The following is a 22,093-nucleotide window of genomic DNA, read 5'->3' as shown; positions in this document are numbered from 1 at the left end:
TAACTCTGTCTGCTATTGCCAGGGCTCAGAAGTGTCCCTTGCGGGGCTTTGTCTGCGGTCCCTACAACTTTATCAACAGAGACACCAGTGCTTTGGCATAGCACAAACAGCTATGCCCAACTCGGGCAGAACACGTCACACGTGTGCCACCCTGACTTGATTGCATCGGACATGAAGGCAAACAAAGGAATAATGTGACAAGGAGGTGAGAGGGAAGAATGCTATTTTAAAATGTAAGCAGCTGCGGCATTGAAGCTGAACACAGGCTAACAGTAACAGGAACTGAAAACCACAAAAAAATAGTCCCCCAAAAGACCAGATAGGCAAAGCAAAATGATACAGTATTTGGTCCCTGCTCCGTGGGCGGAACTAGGAGGGCCATAGAGCTCAGACTGACCACTAGCAAGCAATGATTTGTAAAGGACACAAACAAACAAATGAAAAGCAGGGGGATGGCTGTAGGCCCACGTAGAAGTATACTAAAGAATACAAGAGCTCATAAGCTTGTCTTAACAAAGGGAGGGGAGGGGAGAGAAATGCAGAGAAAGGGAAAAATAGAGCGAGGGGAGAGGAATGGAGAAAGATTGGGAAGGATGAAGAGAAACAGAGGAAAGATAATTACACAGTGGAGAGAAAGCAAGAGACTGACTCTCTGAAGAGAAAGTGAGGAAGAGGAGGAGGAGAAAGAAGAATAGGCTCGAAGGTAAGCATGGCATGTTTGTCAGCACATTGTGATGGGTAGGAGATCACAAGCGTTGCACCTCTGTGGCCAGTACTTGTAAAAATAAAGTCTTCATTGCAAAGCCTTAAACAGGTGAAGCGCAGACAAACTGCATCCTCTCGACTACAGTCGCAGCAGACTTCTCTAGTGAATAATCTTAATTCTGAGAGTTCCCCAGCATTTCCAGAGGGACTACTCTCAATGTATCTGTTTGTCTTTTACACCTGCCCACGTGAAGTCCGGGTGCCTAGTGATCGGTAAGACACCAAGGTCCGTTTGCGTTTCTCTGGTGCCTCTGACGACTAGCAGGAACAAACAAGCATATGTCTATATCTTTATTTTCTGTCAATTAAAACAAGCATTGGCAAAGCCAATAGGTCTCATCTTTAGACCTACTTTCTTTGCCAATGCAGTTTGCTGGTGCTTTCCAGCGTGTCGCGCAGCATCATCAAAAAAGAAGAAGAAAAAGGTGCCGTTTTGTGACGTCTGTCGTCATTTGCGTCATTCTGTAGGAACACTCATGCGTTTATGCATATGTGTGCCTACAGAATGCCAAAATAATAACAAAACTGTGGCCCAGAAAGAAGCCTCAAGGTGTGATCACAGTGTCGGATAAGTGTATGGCCGCTTTGTCACAGGCGTGGTTTCCAGGGAGTTCTAAAGTCCTTGCTTCTGAATGCATGTGATGGGCTTTACAAAAGGTGGCGGCAGCACTGGTACGGAGAGAGGAAGCTGGGAGAAAGTGTGTCACTGGGAAGGAGCAGTCAGAGGCGACTGAGGGATTGCATTCAGGGGGCTCATAGTGGAACTTCATTGTCTGCATGAAGAGGCGGTGCGAGGGAAGATGTGCTGCTCCTGACTGCTGATGTGTGAATGGTCACTAAATAAATTCTTTGGGAATCACTGAAGAATACTGAAGGAATGACTTCGAGACGTTTTTAATATGAACATTAAGCACATTTCTTTTTACCAATGCCTGAATCAGTTAGCGTGATTTCTCTCTAAAGGATACATTTCTTAAACTGTAGTGGCCGCTAAATAAATGCAATTTAACTTGCACCTTGAAGTGTTTTCTAGTATCTGTGTTGTGTGTTTAGACATGATGGTGAGCCCCATGCACACACACACTTTAACCCTAGGCACAGGCCCCTCCCTTGCACATAACCCCAGCAATTCATGTTCTTTTAGATTTAGGAACGACTTGAAGCACAGTATAGACACAGCCAGGGAGAAACAGAGCGGTGATGTAGCATAACCAGCAAGCTGAGAACGACAACAAGGCAGGAGGGGTTGGGGAGGATGGGAGGAGACGAGTGTTAGATAGCAAATAATTACTCATGCAAAAACTAAACAAGCATTTGCAATGCAATAGGTCTCGCGTATACCCATGTGTTTTTGTTTGGAGTGGATGTATGTGGAGTGGAACTGTGTGGGTTGAATTGGAATTGTTAGTTGTGGAATTGTATGGGTAGAACTGTGTGGTGTGTAGTATTTTGTGTAGTGGAATTATGTGGCATGGTGAATAGAAAGGGATGAGATCTTTGGTGATCGAAATAAAGGTATGATAATGATGAGAAACATTTGTCTTTATGAAGTCTTATATAAATATGTAGAAACAGCTTCTGAATGTTTCTCTAGCTAACCTATAATGTTGTTTGTGAGTTATTAGGTGACAACAGAGGTCTTGCTGCAGTGACATATAAACATACAAAAAAATCCAACAACCTGTAGAATAAAATATTTTAAATAAAAGGTTGACCAGTAGATGACAGTATGTATACCAAAACAAAGTCTACATCATACCAATGCTTGCTTAAAACAACATGGAAATACAGGATTATGAGCCCATTACCACAGTGTCTGCAGCGCTTTAAAGTATTACAGCATGCGAGGCAGAGGGGGGGCAGGATGGTACATAACAACATGCACTCTTATGGAGTGCTGGAAAATGCAAATGTTAGGGGAAAAATACTACCTTCCAAAGCGTTTAGCCAGTTACAGTTTATTGGAAGCTCTTGCAGACATGATCACATTGGGTGTCAACTGGCATCGGGATCTGAGACTCAAACTGCAGCTTCTCTAAACATTCACATCTGCATTTACGGAACCACAGAGAGCACACAATTACAGTTGACTTGACATGCATATGTGGGGAGGTTTACTTACCATACATGGTAAAGCCATGTGTTGTAATGCCATACATTTGGGCTAAACCGTCCTTAAGAATTCATCAGTCAGTCAATCAGTCAGGATTTATAAAGTTCTGCAAATAACCCCTGAGGGCCATAAGGCACTGGAGTTGCTAGCTGCTTCGCGGTGCTCTGTTCATTCAAACAGTAATGTGTTGAGTGGTTTTCTGAATGCAGCATTCCTGAGCTGTAGGAGAAGGTTGTCCAGGCTTTGGCCGCCAGGTGAGTGAAGACATGTCCTTCGCTGTTGGAACAGAGGATCCGGCTGGGGGTGTCTGTGAGGAAGAAGGATGCAGATCGAAAGTGTCTGGTCACTGGTGGAAGGTCATTCATTTGATTGTGATGTTGCATTCCGTGATCCACTGGAAGAAGTTCTTCACAGCCTGTTTTGGGTCGGGTGATATGTCTGGGAGGTGGGAGTTGAGAGCGTTGTTACACTGATCTTCTGATACCTTTTTCCCATTTCTGCATGTGGAGCTGGGGGGGCGCGGTGCCAGTGTTGGTAGATCCTGACTTGGTGAAGTGAACGCTGTGTGGTCAGTCCAGGTGAGCTGTGAGACGTGGTTATACTTGACTTTATTGCCAGATGTAAAAATGGGGTAGAGCGTGAGTCCTGCGATGTGGGTTGAGTCGGTGACAAGTTGTTGGAGGCCGATGTTGCTCTTGTTTTCCAGGAGGCCAGTTGTATTGGTGTCATAGGGGTCTTCAAGGTGGAAGTTCAGATCTCCTAGGAAGATGTAGTGCTCAGAGTTGATGGTGATTGGGACGTTGAGGTCAGGGATGGCTTTGTAGAAGCTATGGCATGGTTCCGGTGGTCTATATGCAAGGGTGCCTTAGATGGTGCTTTTTCAGTCTGTGTGAAGTTAGAAATTGAGATGCTCCATTATGTGTTGGGTCGTCTAAGGAAGTTGTGCAGCAGACTTATCTGTACCAGATGATGGTTCCTCATTGGTACCTGGTTTAGTTTATTCTTGCATCAAGACCTGTCATCCCTGGAAAGAAGAGGTGATTGCCAGTAAACTGTGTATGTCTGTGGCACTTGAGTTGTGCTACCCTAGCCTAAAAGCACCATTATTAGTATTCTGCCTTCTGCTTTCATTATACTTCCAGATTTATATTGCTTTTTGTGTGTGTAAAAAGCATTTCCTAGTGCATTGTTAATGCTGTATCTTCAATATTTATAATTAGCCTTCATGTTTTGCTAGTAGCTTTGCTAATATGTAGATGCACTCTGCTGCATTAAAAAATCCACTTTGAGGTTCCAGGATGAGTTTCCTTAGAAGTCCCTTCAGCATTTATGTTTTTCCATTTAATGTTGATAAAACCATTGATTAGTTGTGAAGTGGCAACTAGAGATGTAATCTGTCAGTCAAGTAGTTTATTTTGTACAAAACGTAAACTCGCGCAAATCCAATCAGCATTCAAACATCAAACATGTACAGGTTTCACTAAAAAAAAAGAACTATCCCTGACCAGGACTGCTGGTAAAAAGCACTAAAGTTGTGTAACAGTCTGGGGTCATTTAAAAAGTATTTAAAGTGGAATAAAACCTCTGATACGAGTTTTAGTGGTCTGCCGTTTGTCACGTCAGTCTTGGCACTAAAGAAGAGTTTAGGTTAGTGCTGCGTTGCCTGGCCGGCTGTATTTAAAAAGCTAAAATAGTGTTTTATTTTAGCACTAGGAAATAGGTATTACATGTGTACCCTGTAACAAAGGGGGCTGGAGTGAAGACTCCAAAAAAATCAGAAGAAAATGGGAACAATCAGGTTTTTTAGGGCTTTGGCAGAGGTCTGTTCACTGTTAGTAGCGTGGATGCACTGAGAAATGTATTAAATAATTGTAAAAAGATCATGACCCAGGAAGAGGGATTGAGAAGTGTCCTTTTGTATTTTCAATCACCAACATCTATGTATGTATGCATATGGTATTTTCATTGGGTGAACTTAGCCAAAAGGCAGTGGAGCTCTGTACATGATCAAAGACAAACATAAAGTCACAATTAATAGAAGAGGAAGCTGAGTTGTAGGCAGCTAATGCATTGTGATGCAGTGATCTTTAAAGAGGTGAGTCTTAAACACTTTCTAAAAGTGTAGCAGTTTTGGGGCAGTCCTGATGGAAACTGGGATGTTGTTCCAGATCATAGGTGCATAGTTGGAAAAGACCTGTTGTCTTGTGTATTTTTCTTGGTTTGCACTTCTTTGTCTGAAGTCTGATGGTGTCCTAGCTGCAGGTGTGCCAAGAACCACTTGTGATAGTGAGTTTGCCTGCAAGATAAAAGGACATGCTGACCATGGTGGCTTTAAAAATGATGCAGCTAGTTTTGAAGATGGTACGTTTCGGCAGGGGGAGCCAATGAACTTCCATTAAACATGGGTGTGATGTGATCATATTTCTTCAGGCCCCGGATGAGGCATGCTGTGGTGTTATGTGAAAGCTGGAAGGCCATGGAGTAGTACATTACTATAATTTAGATGTGAGACTAAAAAGGTTTGAACAGGAGTTCCGAAGTCACTTTGTGGAAGAAATGTTCAGGCTCTCTTTTGAAGATTTGATTAGTATCAGGCAGACTTTGTTTTTTTGGCAATATTTTCCTTGGGGGGTGAAGTTTCTGTCTAGGGTGAATCCAAATGACTTGGCATTTGAGGAAAGATTGGGTTAAAATCTGTCAAGGTTCATGTCACTGAGCCAGGTTGTTCTGCAATAACAGAAATTATTTCTTGAGTTGAGCTTCAGGGAGGGGCTGGACTTCCAGGTCAGGATGATATGCAAGCAGTGTTGGAGGCATTGGATGTATCATTGGACATATTGGTTAATCTTGATGCTGTTTTCTGTGAGTAGACCACCAAGTGGCTGCATGTAAAGGTTGAAGATAATAGTAGACAGTATGGAACCCCGTGAGACTCCACAGGTGATAGGGATCTTTTGTGACCTGAAGGTGCTCATGTAAACAAACTTGCGTCAGTTGAAACGGTCGTAGGAGAACCAGTGAAAGACATTGTTGGTGAATCCCATTCAAGGCACTGGGGTGCCTATAATGGTTGATTCTGTTGAAGGCAGCTGAGAGATCCAACAATATCAAGAGTCAGGGTTCACCTTCATTTGTGGTCAAGTGGGCATCATCTACAGTGTGTAAGGTAGAGGTCCGTGTGCTGCAATGTGATCTGAAGCTAGACTGGTAGTCATGCAGGAGATGGTTAGCATTGATATAATCTTTGATATTGATATTAAAATATTGTATACTGTGAAATGCCAAAGGTTTCTTGGCGCTGGTATCTGCTAATATTAAGAAATGAACAGACAGAGCCACAATAAGGGACCTCTACCTGATCATACCAAATGGAAGAAAAACAGGTTTTCAGATGTTTTCTGAAACTGAAATGGTTAGACTGGGCTCTGAGCTGGTAGGATAAATTATTCCATAGTTGACATGTTGTGTGGATTAAGCTCCTTCCGCCCCAGCTCTCTTTCCTAATTTTGAAGACATTTAATGTCATAGCAGTTGCTGAGCGAAGGGTTCTACTGAGGGTGTACCAGGAAAGATTTATTTTTCAGGTATGCAGGACCTTTGCCATAGAGAGATTTATGTGCCAAACATAAGGCCTTTAACGTCACTGTTTTTCTCACAGTGAGCCAATGGAGTTTTCTTCAGCAGTCATGCCATCAATTTTTGTAAACCTTGAAGTTTCTTAAATGAATGTTGGTGAGTGTCTAAATATAAGGCATTACAATAGTCCAGCTTGGACAAGACTACAGCAGTAATCACTGATTTCTGCAGTACATAAGGAATAAAAGAACTTTCTTTAAGGTGCATAGAATAAAATAACTAAAGGATGTAAGTTTATTAATTTGTGTGTTAAAAACTGGAATCAAAAATCATTCCCAGCTTCCGGACTGAAGATACCGCGAAGGGAAGAGGGCCAAGCATCTGAGGCCACCAAGATTGGTCCCAGAAAGTTGTGCCCTTACCAAAGAGGAGGACCTCAGTTTTGTCTGAATTCAACATAACACAGTTGTTACTCATCTATTCTGCAACTGTCCCCATACAGTTGTTAAAGTGGTGTGCAGTCTCGTCCACATTATTCGAGATGGACGCCACAATTTGAAATTCATCAGCATAGGCTGTGTACAGGGAATGTTTTTTTCTGCAAGTTATTTTAGTGGCAACTGCTGCCAAAGTTGAAGCCCTATCATTAGAGTTTAATTTGACATGTATCTCCTCCACTTAATTTTTAAAAAAATCCACTAGCTAGATGGTACGCTGGACAGGACCTGGACTGTCTTGTAAATTTCTCGTGTGAAATTTATTGCTGCAAACATTTTTCAGAAAAATACTTAGTTTTCTCGATAATCCATTTTTTGCATTCATAAATAAGTTGATTGTATCTGGCTTTTTCTTCCTTAAGATAATTTCTTCTCTATATTCTTTTTTGCCTTCTGCATTTTTGTTTTAATTCCTTAAGCTGAGGTGAAAACCAAGGAGCGGACGGCCTGCTTCTGTAATTTGTAATAGTATTCAAAGGAGCTAGCTTAATGGCCTCAGCCCTCAACCAGTCTGAGTATTTACTTCCAGTTAATTTGGAATCCTTCATGATTGAGGGCTGAGACCTCTCTAAGGTATCAATTAAGTCTCATTTATTAATTTTACTCCAAGCTTGGACCTTCTTACTTTGCACCTTATTGTTAATCGCAGGAGTTGATGAGGCAAATTTTAAACTAAAATTGATTGCTATATGGTCTGTCCAAATAATGGGTAAAATATTGTTGATTTTTAGAATTATTAGAAAAAAATGAATCAAGGGGTCTTTAAGTAGAATATAGACTACATAACAAATTACCCAGATTGTTGAGAAGGAATTAGGACAAAGTGTTATAGTCTTATCAGTATCTGATATGTCACTAGGCCTGTATGTTTTACCTTGCAGATCTCTTCAGTAATCATCGCCCATGCCCCTCACAGGTGCACATGTGTTACCAAGACCATCTGTGCTATTCCTCCATGGATGAGAATCTTTGCACCAGCAGCATGTCTGCTGTCCACACAGAGGCCCCCATGTCATCTGGTGGGTGTCTTCAGGTAAGCTTGGGGGTACTTTGTCTTTCTCATCTTGTTGCTGTCTTTTTCACTTTCAGCGTTGTTTCTTGCTAGTGTATAACTTGCTGCAGGCATCCCTCTGCCTGGCGAATCTGTTGCTTCTTTCTCGTTTCCATCGGTCTTTTTCTTCTCTTTGGAATCTCTAGTGAGACTGCATCCTCCGTAACGCTTCTCCAAACCGTTTGGAATTTGCAATGCTGGCTTGTATGGACCATGATGCACCTTAAAATGTTCCTCAAATATTGACCCATTTGAGTGCTAGTGGACTGTGATTTCTATCCGTGCAGACATGCATGTGGGCCTCCATTTTCTTCAGAAGCTCTTCCAGTTGATGTTGAGGTTCGGCAGCCACAACACCTACTGTGAGAACTTTCCATCTTCTTATCTTGCTACTCTTTCTACTGCTGTAATTCATAGTATTTTTCGTTTGCCTAGTGAACTGTATCTGCTTATTTTGATCTTAGTCCAACAGCACCTGCTCAGCCAGGCTGGATCCAGGCCCGCACTGCACATCCTTCGTTGGTTCCGATTTTCACAGTTCCTCATTGCCATCTGACTCTATGAGCACAAAGCAGAAATCCTTCTTGCATTATACTCCACCCAGTGACTGCTTGAATGTAGAGTGCTTTGGACCGATGTACCCCACATCTGCCATGGGACCCCCTCTTAACCTGCCGATGATGGGCCAGGATCCCCCTAACCAGCCTGTTTCAGTGCCTCGGTCCAAGTACAGTTACCAAAGCATGGCCAGCCCTTCCTCAGTCATTACGCACCCTGCTTCTTCGCCATACACAGCATGCTTTTCTCCAGTTGCTCCTAGCCTAGGCTACTGTTTGGATACTGTGGTACCTGGATATCCTACAACATCAGGCCTCCAGCAGCTGAACGCTGATCGGATGAACGTGTCTAAAAGGCAGTCCCTTCAACAGGATGGCCGGCCACGGGCAACTTCAGGAAATGCCAGGACAAAGAGGCTAATGGCTTCACCTGGGTCATCATCTATGCCTAGACAGACGGGTTGTCTGACCCAACTCCTGATGACAGGTAAGAAATATGTGAAGTAGATAGTTTGAACCGAAATCTATTTTTGTTGTGTAAACCTATTTTCAGTGAGTTGCTGTTCAGTAATCAAGATTGGAAATTCGTGTATCTTGATAACATTAAGATATTTCAAAGCCAAGGCCCTGATATATAGGTTTAACCTCGGGCAGTGTTTACACTGGTATAACATTGCACAAGAGGTCTTCTGTTGTACAAGTAGAAATAACATTGTTCAGAACCTTGGACCACCTACTTAGGCATCTTGTAGAAAAGATCTTTGGGCAAGTTTGTAGGAATAACTCTTCACAACAGTCCTGTGACATTGCAACATTACACAAGCAATTGCAACTGTGTGTACAGACAACATCCCGGGGTATGTGGGAACCTGTATGGACGCATATGGTCGCCCACGAGACCTGGGGCCACATGTGCTGAAATATTGTCACTTGTCTTTGAGAAATGGTGTGTTGTGACCCATGAAAGACTTCCACTTTCTCTATAATTAATGGATAGAATATAAGATGTTTTTTCCTGCTTATTCCCGTTGCGGTTCTCACAGGTTAATTGTTCTGCATCCTCCTGAAATTTTAATTCTGAGTAAGGTGCATGCTATATGGAATTTGTTATGGTAGGAGTATACACCATGGCTAGCATATTGGGTGATTTAAGGTAAATATACTATCTCATTTAAAAGCAGAATAGTGCTTCCTTGGCACACTCCTCGATATAAATGTGCTTTCTGTTTTATTATTATAAGACTCTCCCAATTTTAAAAGGCGTTTTATAGTTAGTCTCTACTTTATTCGTTTAGTATCAGCAGCTATTCTACTTTCAGAAAGGGCGCCGTATGCGGCCCTTTGACCTTTGTGCACATCCACTGGTTCTGGTCAGTGAGTGCAGTGTTTCCATTGGTTCTAGTCAGTGAGTGCAGTGTTTCCATTGGTTCTAGTCAGTGAGTGCAGTGTTTCCATTGGTTCTGGTCAGTGAGTGCAGTGTTTCCATTGGTTCTGGTCAGTGAGTGCAGTGTTTCCATTGGTTCTGGTCAGTGAGTGCAGTGTTTCCATTGGTTCTGGTCAGTGAGTGCAGTGTTTCCATTGGTTCTAGTCAGTGAGTGCAGTGTTTTATCTTTGCTATTGGTCGCGCCTGTGTGACACCACATTTGCTAATGTTGTGCTAATGTTCCTGAGGGCGAGGTCTTCACCTCCAGCAGGCGCTACATTTCCTGTCAGTCCCCTTGTCTTTTTTTCATTATCAAGCAGACTGACTTTTACGGTAGTTGTTGTGTGCTTTAGGGACTCGGGACATTTTTGCAGGAATGGTACTCAGGAGACCTGGGCCAGTGAATGTAGGTTGAAATATATGGTGGCTTCAACGGCATATTGTTTAGAAATGACTGCTCAGAGATAGGCCTGGGTTCAGATTATAATGAGCAGCGTTTTCAGTCAGGATATTTGTTCTCCTGTTATCACCTGCTGTGTAACAGCTTGCGTGGGACCCTATGCATTTCTTCTGGCGGGGTATAGAAAGAGGTAGCATGGAGGGCCACAGTAAATTGAAAGTTTTAGAGTGCTATGAAGAGGCATTCAACTAGTGAAGGTTGTAGTGCTTAATTTGTTAATAAAAACGTGCCGGTACCCAAAGCTCCCCTCTGACACACGCGGCTGCTGCAATTAAATTTGAGAGCACATAATACTGATGCAGCGTAATCCTGAAGCCATTTCGGGCCTCTTCAATCCATTTACAGCCACTCCCTGCCCCTTCAGTTCACTCTTGCAGCTTTCTGCTTTCTCCCTTTGTGTCGCTTTTTCGTTTTTCTCTCCCTCCATCTTTCCCATATGTGTCTTTTGCTCGCAGTAAATGCTTGAGGCAAAAAAATAATTGTCGGCCCTCAAAAATAAGTGCTGGTGCCCGGCACCAGAAACTATCGGCTGAAATTAAGCACTGGAAGGTTGTATCCGATACAGTAGGTGATAAAGGAAGTGCAATTGCTGGGTTTGTGTTTACTTAAGCTTCAAGCATCCTGCTTTAGGAATGGATCATTCACATCAAATCAGGGTTATAAAGTGCAACTACTCACCCATAAGGGTCTCGAGGTGTTAAGGGGGGTTGTCCTCTGATCATTGCATTTTCTCTTTATTACTTTAACATTTACTGACTTAATTCATTCAGCACTCTTGGAAAATAAATCTGGTCCTCAAATAAATGATTAGAGGAAGGCAGTGCTAGTGCGAAATAAATAAATAAATTATTTATGTGGAAAGGTTCCTGATAAGGCACATTTTTCCTTCTAAATATGGTGCACCGAAAAAACTGAAAATCTTAAAGCAGTCAAAAAAGGGCAAATTGTCATAAATGATAAAAATGTTTTCTTTTCTTTATGTGGTTTCCCATTCATCAGGGTACTTAGCTGTCATTTGACCTGTCAGACATTTGTCTCTTTTTTAGCCATGAGAACTTTGCATTCTGAGACTTTTAGCTTTATTTCAACCAATAGACATCAACATGCCAGCATGGTAAAAAAAAAAAAAGATTTGTCTAAAGTGAATCAAAAACTCTTGGGACACAGTGACATGTTCCCCCTTGCTGCACATCACTCGGCGAGGCTACACTAATTCGCACAGGTCAGTATTGTAGCTAACTTGGTGCTCCACTGATGCACAGCACCCCGCGCTCACTACAGAGACAACACCCAGGGCTCCTCTCGGACCCAACCTCCAGTGTTGACCTCATATACACCACGACGTTCTCTCTGGAGATGCATCTTCCAATGCTCCTCCATGGCCTGGCGCATCCCTGAATCTCATCGCCTAGCGAACACGTAGGGCACATGACCTCTCGCTCCCATCTGGCAAATGGTCCGCTGCTCCCTTGGGGGGATTCACTTGGTGCTCTCCTGTGCCCTCCGCTGCACATCAGTGTGGGACCTCAAAGTGCACACAGGCCTGTGTTCCTGAGCTCTACATCTCTCCACATCTCTCCATGTTCCCATGGTGCACACGACCCACACAGTGCTCTCCTCTGGCCCAGCATATCACACAGTGGATCTCTGGGGTTAGTCATCACCAGTGCTCCTCTGGTGCACAGCATGCTGTGCTTTCTAGGTGAACTTCACTGTGTGCCCTTTGTAGCGAAACATCCTCTGCAGCACAAAGGGCACATGGTGAACTATGACTTTTGCCCTATGTTGATTTATTCCTGCAGATTTGTTGTACTTTATGGAAATATGTGTCTGCAGATGTGCCTGTGCATATGTTCCGTGGGTGTGTACATGCACCTTGCCATTGGCAATCTCTTGGTTTTGTCAGTTCTTCTTCATACGTGTTTTAGACTTTATTCTAGGCTTCAGACCATCACTGTTAATGCTTACATTTTCTAAAACAAGATTTATCGACACCTGTCCCACTGCTGCTGTATGTAGCTTTCTGCTGGAGTGAAATCTTGCATCCCATTGGAGGCAACAGGCTTGCAGTTCTAGGGGTCATAGGTTTGTTCCCATATTTGGACTGAGCTTTGAAACTTCCTTGGCCATGAATAATTACCTTGTACACGTCCCTCTTTTGCAGTGAAGCCAGAGCCCGCAGTGGAGTCCCCTTCTCCTGGTGGCATCATGCTTCCTGTAGCAGCTGGATCCCAGGTAAGATGACCACTGAGATCGGATGTACTGCATTTATTGATAGAGGTTTTGCAGTGGGTGGGCATGGAGTTACCAAGGTACCAAGTTGAGGGCCCAGATACCACATTGAGGATCCCAATAGATACCGATGCAAAATCTCAATAATTGAGGAATATTTTGCCAGCCTCTCTGACTGTCTTCTGAAGCTGATGAGAATGTTCTTTTAAGTGGATAGTAAATCATCAAATGAAGATCAACCAAAATAAAGGTTCTGCTTTGCAACAACAACTGGTATATCCCTTGATCAGAAAGGAAATCTACAGACGTGAAAGGGGCAAACATTTGCAGTTCTCCATGTTTACCAATTCCAGATGTGGCCTCGGTTCCTGGCTGGCCCACAGGTGAAAGACCTGTTTCAGCATTTGTTTGGTGACACATCGCCACTGGTATAGCAGTGGTTCAGTGATCTTTGAACTCGAACCACGAAAATCCCCCCACGTATGCTCAGGCACAAAAACACCGCCATATTTAAGGTGCAGTCGTCCCCTCACGATATTAGGCCACGTCCTGCCAATGATTGCAATTTTTTGCCGCCTCCCCGGTCCGGGCTGGCCCTGCACGGGTGCTGCGGCTTTCCTTGCTTTTCACTGGTCAATTTTGCAAAAGATGCAATTGATGAGAAAATGTGTCCGCTTTGCAGCATCTTCGCTGAAACACAGTGAATCACTACTGCGAAGCTGCCGCTAGGTCGCTTGTCGTCTCTACCTCCTCTAGCAGATTCTTCTTCATTGTAGAGCACAAGCCACACACCGTCCTCTGTATCTCCATAGAGGCTCAGGGTTCTGGAACCAGCACACCGATGCCTACAAGGGAGCGGGTGCACCGCTGAAGGGATGTGAGAGGCAGGGCATCGCATCGGGCTGCAGCATTGAATGGAGTCCTCAGTATTAGCGCACTGTGTCAGGACATTGAAAGCAGGCAAAGCTGTGCCTGGGCTGATTTGGATTATTCAGTATAGCTGTATGGTGGACACACACTATACCAGCAGCTTGGAGGGCTTTGTCAGAGCTGTGTGTGGGATAAGCAAGCTCGAGCAGATTAGGTGTTGGTAGATCTTATTTACTGGTGATGTATTTAACACACCTCCCGGTGGACCATATTCTACAAACAGGTTGATGGCTTGCTGCTCAGAGTGAGGGTGCCTAAGCAGAGCCTTGTGGTACAAGCAGTTTACTAGCATCCGGGGGCAGGCCGTAATTTGTTGTCAAACGTGTCCGGTCCAAGCAATGAAATGTCCAGAGGTGCTGCTCAGCAGGCAGAACAATTTGCAGATCTCAGTGCTAAACTAACAGGAGGCTCGCAGCAATCAGTATGAATGAATTATGCATTACTGGTCCAGGGACAAGTAGGACGGACGCTACACAAACTTTCCTGCTTGAAAGCACCCGATACTAGGTTGGAGTTGTGCAATAGTAGTAGTAGTACAAGTAGGAGTGTAGCTGCCGTGTAATGTACCGCCGTAATGCTTCTATAGAGTTGTGCAATAGCAGTAGTACTAGGAGGATTGCAGCGACTGTGTAGCATATCCCAGTGATACTTGTATGAATTTGTGCAATAGCAGTTGTAGTACTCAAAGGATTGTAGCAGCTGTGTATTGTCTCCACGTTATGCTTGTACGGCATTGTGGTATAGCAGTCGTACTAGGAGGATTGTAGCAGGTGTGTAACTTATCCCTGTGATACTGTATGGAGTTGTGTAATAGTAGTAGTATTACTGGGAGGATTAGAGCAGTTGTCTAACATATCCCTGTGTTACTTGGATGGAGCTGGGCTATAGCAGTAGCACTAGTAGGATTGTAGAAGCTATGTAACGTCTCCCGTAATACTTGTACGGAGTTGTGTAATAGCAGTACTACTTAGGATGATTGTAGCAGCTGTGTAACATATCCCTGTGGTACTTGTATAGAGTTATGCAATAGCACTAGTATTACTAGGAGGATTGTAGCACCTGTGTAATGTCTCCCCGTAATGCTTGTATGGAGTTCTGTATTAGTAGTAATAGTACTAGGAGGATTGTAGCAGCTGTGTAGCATATTCTCATGGTACTTGTATGGAGTTGTGTAATAGTAGTAGTAGTAGTAGTACTAGGAGGATTGTAGCAGCTGCGTAACATATTTCTGTGATACTTGTATGGTGTTGTGTAATAGTAGTAGTACTAGGATGATTGTAGCAGCTGTGTAACATTTCCCTGTTATAATTGTATGGAGTAGTGTAATAGTAGAAGTAATGCTAAGAAGATTGTAGCAGCTGTGTAACATATCCCTAATATGCTTGCATGTAGTTGAGTAATAGTAGTAGTAGTAGTACTACGAATAGCGTAGTAGCTGTTTAACGTACCCCCTTTGATACCTTGTATATATTGTGTAATATCAGTAGTACTAGTAGGATTGTAGCAGCTGTGTAATGTATCGCTGTGATACTTGTATGGAGTGGTGTGTTAGTAGTAGTAGTTGTGTAAAACTAGTAGTAGCACTAGGAGGATTGTAGCAGCTGTGTAACGGATCCCCATGGTACTTATATGGAGTTGTGTAATAGTAGTAATAGTACTAGGTGGACTCTAGCAGCTGTGTAACGTATTCCCTTGATACTTGCATGGAGTTGTGTAGTGGTAGTAGGAGTGCTAGGAGGATTGTAGCAACTGTGTAACATATTCCTGTGATACTTCTATGGAATTGTGTAATAGTAGTAGTACTAGGAGGATTGTACAGCTGTGTAATATATCTCTGTTATACTTGTATGGAGTTGTGTTATAGTAGTAGTAATACCAGGAGGATTGTAGCAGTTGTGTAACATATCCCTGTAATGCTTGCATGGATTTGTGTAATAGTAGTAGTACTAGGACGATTATAGCACCTCTATAACATATCCCCTTAATAGTACTATGGAGTTGTGTAATAGTAGTAGTACTAGTAAGATTGTAGCAGCTGTGTGACACATCCCTATGATACTTGTATAGAGTTGTGCAGTAGCAGTAGTAGTACTAGGAGGATTGTAGCAACTGTATAACGTATCCCTGTGATACTTTTATGGAGTTGTGTAATAGTAGTAGTAGGAGGAGGATTGTAGCAGCTGTTTAACGTATCCCCATGGTACTTGTGTGGAGTTGTGTAATATTAGTAGTACTGGGAGTGTTTTAGCATCTGTATAACGTATTCCTGTGATAGTTGTATGGAGTTGTGTAATAGTAGTAGTATAAGAATGGTTGTAGTAGCTGTGTAACGTATCCCTGTGATACTTGTATGGAGTTCTGTATTAGTAGTAGTAGTACTAGGATGATTGTAGCAGCTGTGTAGCATATTCCCATGGTACTTGTATGGAGTTGTGTAATAGTTGTAGTAGTACTAGGAGGATTGTAGCAGCTGAGTAACATATTTCTGTGATACTTGTATGGAGTTGTGTAATAGTAGTAGTACTAGGGGGATTGTAGCAGCTGTGTAACATTTCCCTGTTACAATTGTATGGAGTTGTGTAATAGTAGTAGTAATTCTAAGAAGATTGTAGCAGCCGTGTAACATATCCCCAATATGCTTGCATGTAGTTGTGTAATAGTAGTAGTATTACTAATAGGATTGTAGCAGCTGTTTAACGTACCCCCTTGATACCTTGTATATAGTTGTGTAAGAGCAGTAGTACTAGGAGAATTGCAGCGGCTGTGTAACATATTCCCATGATACTTGTATGAATTTGTGCAATAGCAGTAATAGTACTCTGAGGATTTTTGCAGCTCTGTAACATATCCCCATGGTATTTTTATGGAGTTGTGTAATAGTAGTAGTAGTAGTACTAGGAGAATTGTAGCAGCTGTGTAACGTATGCCATGATACTTGTATGGAGTTGTGCAATAGTAGTAGTAGTGTAGGAGGATTGTAGCTGGTGTGAAACGTATTCCAGTGATACTTGTATGGAGTTCTGTAATAGAGTACTAGGAGGATTGTATAAGGTGTAAAACATATTCCTGCTATACTAGTATTTAGTTATGTAATAGTACTACTAGTATGATTGTAGCAGCTGTGTAACATATTTCTGTGATGCTTGTATGGAGTTGTGTAATAGTAGTAGTACTGGGGGGATTGTAGCAGCTGTGTAACATTTCCCTGTTACAATTGTATGGAGTTGTGTAATAGTAGAAGTAATACTAAGATTGTAGCAGCTGTGTAACATATCCCCAAAATGCTTGCATGTAGTTGTGTAATAGTAGTAGTATTACTAATAGGATTGTAGCAGCTGTGTAACGTACCCCCTTGATACCTTGTATATAGTTGTGTAAGAGCAGTAGTACTAGGAGGATTGCAGCGGCTGTGTAACATATTCCCATGATACTTGTATGAATTTGTGCAATAGCAGTAATAGTACTCGGAGGATTTTTGCAGCTCTGTAACATATCCCCATGGTATTTTTATGGAGTCGTGTAATAGTAGTAGTAGTACTAGGAGAATTGTAGCAGCTGTGTAACGTATGCCGTGATACTTGTATGGAGTTGTGTAATAGTAGTAGTAGCATAGGAGGATTGTAGCTGGTGTGAAACGTATTCCAGTGATACTTGTATGGAGTTCTGTAATAGAGTACTAGGAGGATTGTATAATGTGTAAAAAATATTCCTGCTATACTAGTATTTAGTTATGTAATAGTAGTACTAGTAGGATTGTAGCAGCTGTGTGACGTATCCCCATGATACTTGTATGGAGTTGTGTAATAGCAGTAGTAGTACTAGGAGGATTGTAGCAGCTGTGTAATGTATCCCCATGGTACTTGTATGGAGTTGTGTAATAGTAGTACTGGGAGGATTGTAGCAGCTGTGTAACGCACTCCTATGATACTTGTATGGACTTGTGTAAGAGTAGTAGTACTAGGAGGATTGTAGTAGCTGTGTAACATATCTCCGTTATACTAGTATGGAGTTGTGTTTTAGTAGTACTACTAGTGGGATTGTAGCAGCTGTGTGGCCTATCCCTGTGATACTTGTATGGAGTCATGTAATAGCAGTAGTAGTACTAGGAGGATTGTAGCAGGCGTGTAACAAATTCCCATGATACTTGTATGGAGTTGTGTAATAGTAGTAGTACTACTAGGAGTATTGTAGAAGTTGTGTAGCATTTCCCTGTTATACTTGTATGGAGTTGTGTAATAGTAGTAGTAATACTAAAAAGATTGTAGCAGTTGTGTAACAAATCCCTGATATGATTGCATGGAGTTCTGTAATAGTAGTAGTGGTACGAGGAGGATTGTAGCAGCTGTGTAACATATCCCCGTGATACTAGTATGAAGTTGTTCAATAGTAGTAGTACTAGTAGGATTGTAGCAGGTGTGTTACGTATCCCTGTGATAACTCTATGAAATTAAATAATAGTAGTTTTACTAAGAGGATTGTAGCAGCTGTGTAACATATCCCCATGGTAACTGTATGTAATCGTGTAATAGTAGTACCAGGAGAATTGTAGTAGCTGTGTAACGTATTACTTTGATACATGTAAGGAGTTGTGTAATAGTAGTAGTAGTACTAGGCAGATAGTAGCAGCTGTGTAACGTATCCCCATGGTACTTGTATGGAGTTGTGTAATATTAGTAGTACTGGGAGGATTGTAGCAACTGTGTAACGTATTCCTATGATACTTGCATGGAGTTGTGTAATAGTAGGAGTAGTAGTACTAGGAGGATTGTAGCAGCTGTGTAACATATTCCTATGAGACTTGTATGGAGTTGTGTAATAGTAGTAGGAGTAGTAGTACTAACAAGAGTTTAGCAGCAGTGTAACATATCCTAGTTATACTTGTATGGGGTTGTGTAATAGTAGTAGTAGTACTAGGAGGATTGTATTAGCTGTGGAACATATCTCCGTGATACTAGGATTGAGTTGTGTATTAGTAGTAGTATTAGTAGGATTGTAGCAGCTGTGTGATGTATCCCCGTGATAATTGTATGGAGTTGTGTAATAGCAGTAGTAGTACTAGGAGGATTGTAGTAGCTGTGTAACGTATCCCTGTGATAGTTGTATGGAGTTGTGTAATAGTAGTAGTAGTACTAGGAGGATTGTAGGAGCTGTGTAACTTAACTGTGTGATACTTGTATGAAATTGTATAATAGCAAAGATACTAGTAGGATTGTAGGAGCTGTGTAACGTACCCCCTGATACTTATATGAACTTGTGTAATAGCTGTAGTACTAGGAGGATTGTAGCAGCTCTGTAATGTGTCCTCGTAATACTACTACATAGTTCTGTAATAGCAGTAGTACTGGCAGGATTGTAGCAGCTGTGTAACGTATTCCTGTGATACTGGTATGGAGTTGTGTAATAGTAGTAGTAATACTAGAAGGAGTATAGCAGCTGTGTAACATATCAGTGTTCTGCTTACATGGAGTTGTGTAATAGTAATACTAGTACAATTGTACACATCTCAGTGATAGTAGTATGAAGTTGTGTATTAGTAGTACTACTTGTAGGATTGTAGCAGTTGTGTGACATATCCCATCACTCAATCAGGAATTTGTGACGCGCACTACTCACCGGTGAGGGTCTCAAGGCGCTGACGGAAGGGGGGGAGGTGCTGCTACTGCTCGAACAGCTAGTTCTTGAGAAGTTTCCTGAAGGTAAGGAGGTCTTTGTTCTGGCGCAGGTGGGTGGGAAGAGTGTTCCATGTTTTGGCAGTGAGGTACGAGAATGATCTACCACCGGTTGTAGTTCTGCGGACGAGGTCGATGGCGCAGAGATGCCGGGTCGGGGTGTAGAAGGAGAGCCGTCTGTTGAGGTATTCTGGTCCGGTGTTGTGCAGTGCTTTGTGAGCTTGCGTGAAGAGTTTGAAGGTGATTCTCTTGTTGACTGGGAGCCAGTGCAGGTTTCTCAGGTGGTCTGTGATGTGGCAGTGGCGGGGATGTCCAGGATGAGGCGTGCTGAGGCGTTCTGGATGCTTTGCAGCCTCTTCCTGAGTTTGGCCGTGGTTCCTGGATGAGGGCCTTGCTGTAGTCCAGTTTGCTGCTTATGTGGGCTTGGGTGACTGTTCTTCTGGTTTCGGTGGGTATCCATTTGTAGATCTTTCGGAGCATGCAGAGGGTGTTGAAGCAGGAGGAGGAGATGGCGTTGACTTGCTGGGTCATGGATAATGAGGAGTCCAAGATGAATCCTAGGTTTGCGTTCTTGGTCCGTGGGAGTTGGAGCGGCTCCGAGAGTGGCAGGCCACCAGGAGCCATCTCATGCGGAGGCAGTGGAGCCAAAGATGAGGACTTCCGTCTTGTTGGAATTGAGTGTGAGGCAGCTACTCTAAATACATTCGGCGATGGCCTTCATTCCTTCGTGGAGGTAGGTCTCGGGGGAGTCCTTGGTGAGGGAGAGGATCAGCTGGGTGTTGTCGGCGTATGAGATGATGTTGAGGTTGTGGGATCGGGCAATGTTAGCGAGCAGGGCCATGTAGACGTTGAAGAGGGTCGGGCTTAGGGGCGAACCCTGGGGTACTTCGCAGATGATTTTGGTGGCCTCCGAGCAGAATGAGGAGAGGCGTACTCCCTGGGTTCTGCCATTGAGATAGGAGGTGACCCAGTCCAGGGCCCTGTCACGGATTCCTGCATTGCTGAGGTGTGAGCGTAGGGTGTGGTGGCAGAGGGTGTCGAACGCGGCCGAGAGGTCAGGAGGATGAGGGCTGCGGTTTCGCCGTTGTCCAGTATGGTTCTGATGTCGTCAGTGGCGGCAATGAGGGCGGTTTCGGTACTGTGGTTGCGGCAGAATCCGGATTGGGAAGGGTCCAGGGCGCAGTTGTCCTCGAGGAAGCAGGTTAGTTGTCTGTTGACAGGCGTCTTGATGACTTTTGCTGGGAAGGGGAGCAGGTAGATAGGAACGTGGCGGACTCAAAGGAGCTGTTGATGATCTTCCATAGTTGGGGTGCGATGACGGAGCTTGCTTTGTTGAGGATGTGGTGAGGGCAGGGATCAGATGGCAAGCCGAAGTGGATGGTGTTCGTGATTTTGATGGTGGTGTTGTCGGTGATGGGGGTCCAGGAGAGCAGGAGGTTGGTCAGAGGTGAATCTGTGGTGTTGGTTGCCGAGGGGCGGGGGTCTGGGTGCTGAAGCTGTTGTGGATTTCTGCAATCTTACGGTGGAAGTAGGAGGCTAGGAAGTCGCAGAGGTCTTGGAATGGTGGGATGGCGTTGGAGCTGGGGTTGGAGAGTTCCTTCACAACGTTGAAGAGCTCTTTGTGGCTGTGTGCGTTGTTGTCCCATGACACTTGTATGCAGTTGTGTAATAGCAGTAGTAGTACTAGGTGGATTGTAGTAGCTGTGTAGCGTATCCCTGTGATACTTGTATAGTAGTACTAGGAGGATTGTAGCAGCTGTGTAACGTATCCCCATGGTACTTGTATAGAGCTGTGTAATATTAGTAGTACTGGGAATATTGTAGCAGTTGTGTAACGTATTCCTGTGATACTTGTATGGAGTTTTGTAAGAGTAGTAGTAGTACTAGGAGGATTGTAGCAGCTGTGTAATGTATTCTTGTGATAGTTGTATGGAGTTGTGTAATAGTAATACTAGGAGGGTTGTAGCAGCTGTGTAACATATCCCAGCTACACTAGTATGGAGATGTGTAATAGTAGTACTAAGGGGATTGTAGCAGCTGTGTAACATATCACTGTGATACTAGTATGGAGTTGTGTATTAGTAGTGCTAGTGGTAGGATTGTAACAGCTGTGTGACGTATCCCGTGATACATGTGTGGAGTTGTGTAATAGCAGTAGTAGTACTAGGAGGACTGTAGCAGCTGATAACATATCGCTGTGATACTTATATGGAGTTGTGTAATAGTAGCCCTAGGAGGATTGTAGCAATTGGGTAACGTATGGTATGGAGTTGTGTATTAGTAGTGTTAGTGGTAGGATTGTAACAGCTGTGTGACGTATCCTGTGATACATGTATGGAGTTGTGTAATAGCAGTAGTAGTACTAGGAGGACTGTAGCAGCTGATAACATATCGCTGTGATACTTATATGGAGTTGTGTAATAGTAGTCCTAGGAGGATTGTAGCAATTGGGTAATGTATCCCCATGGTACTTGCATGGCGTTGTGTAATAGTAGTAATACTAGGGCGATTGTAGTAGCTGTGTAACGTATTCTAGTGATACTTGTATGGAGTTGTGTGATAGTAGTAGACTTAGGAGGATTGTAGCAGCTCTATAACATTTCCCTGTGACACTTGTATGGAGTTCTGTAATAGCAGTAGTAGTACTAAGAGGATTTTAGCAGCTGTGCGATGTGCCCCGTAATACTTGTATGGAGTTTTTTAACAGTGGTAGTCTTAGCAGGATTGTAGCCACTGTGTAACATGTCCCTGTGATACATGTATGGAGCTGTGTAATAGTAATAGTAGTACTAGGACGTTTGTAGCAGCTGTGTAGCAAAT

General features: G+C 43.2%; 1 protein-coding gene across 1 annotated transcript in view; it reads left to right on the top strand.

The window, feature by feature from the left end:
• Positions 1-22,093, top strand: part of MLXIPL (MLX interacting protein like) — a 656,022-nt gene that overhangs the window by 561,627 nt on the left and 72,302 nt on the right. Inside the window, exons 8-10 of the mRNA XM_069226784.1 lie at positions 7,833-7,984; positions 8,467-9,046; positions 12,607-12,677. Coding sequence (XP_069082885.1) covers positions 7,833-7,984; positions 8,467-9,046; positions 12,607-12,677 — 803 coding nt within the window. The remainder of the gene's footprint in view (positions 1-7,832; positions 7,985-8,466; positions 9,047-12,606; positions 12,678-22,093) is intronic.

The sequence above is a fragment of the Pleurodeles waltl genome, chromosome 3_2, assembly GCF_031143425.1.
Source record: "Pleurodeles waltl isolate 20211129_DDA chromosome 3_2, aPleWal1.hap1.20221129, whole genome shotgun sequence".
Lineage (NCBI taxonomy): Eukaryota > Metazoa > Chordata > Amphibia > Caudata > Salamandridae > Pleurodeles > Pleurodeles waltl.
Note: the sequence above shows the minus strand (reverse complement) of the source record. Positions and strands in the feature narration are given on the sequence as shown.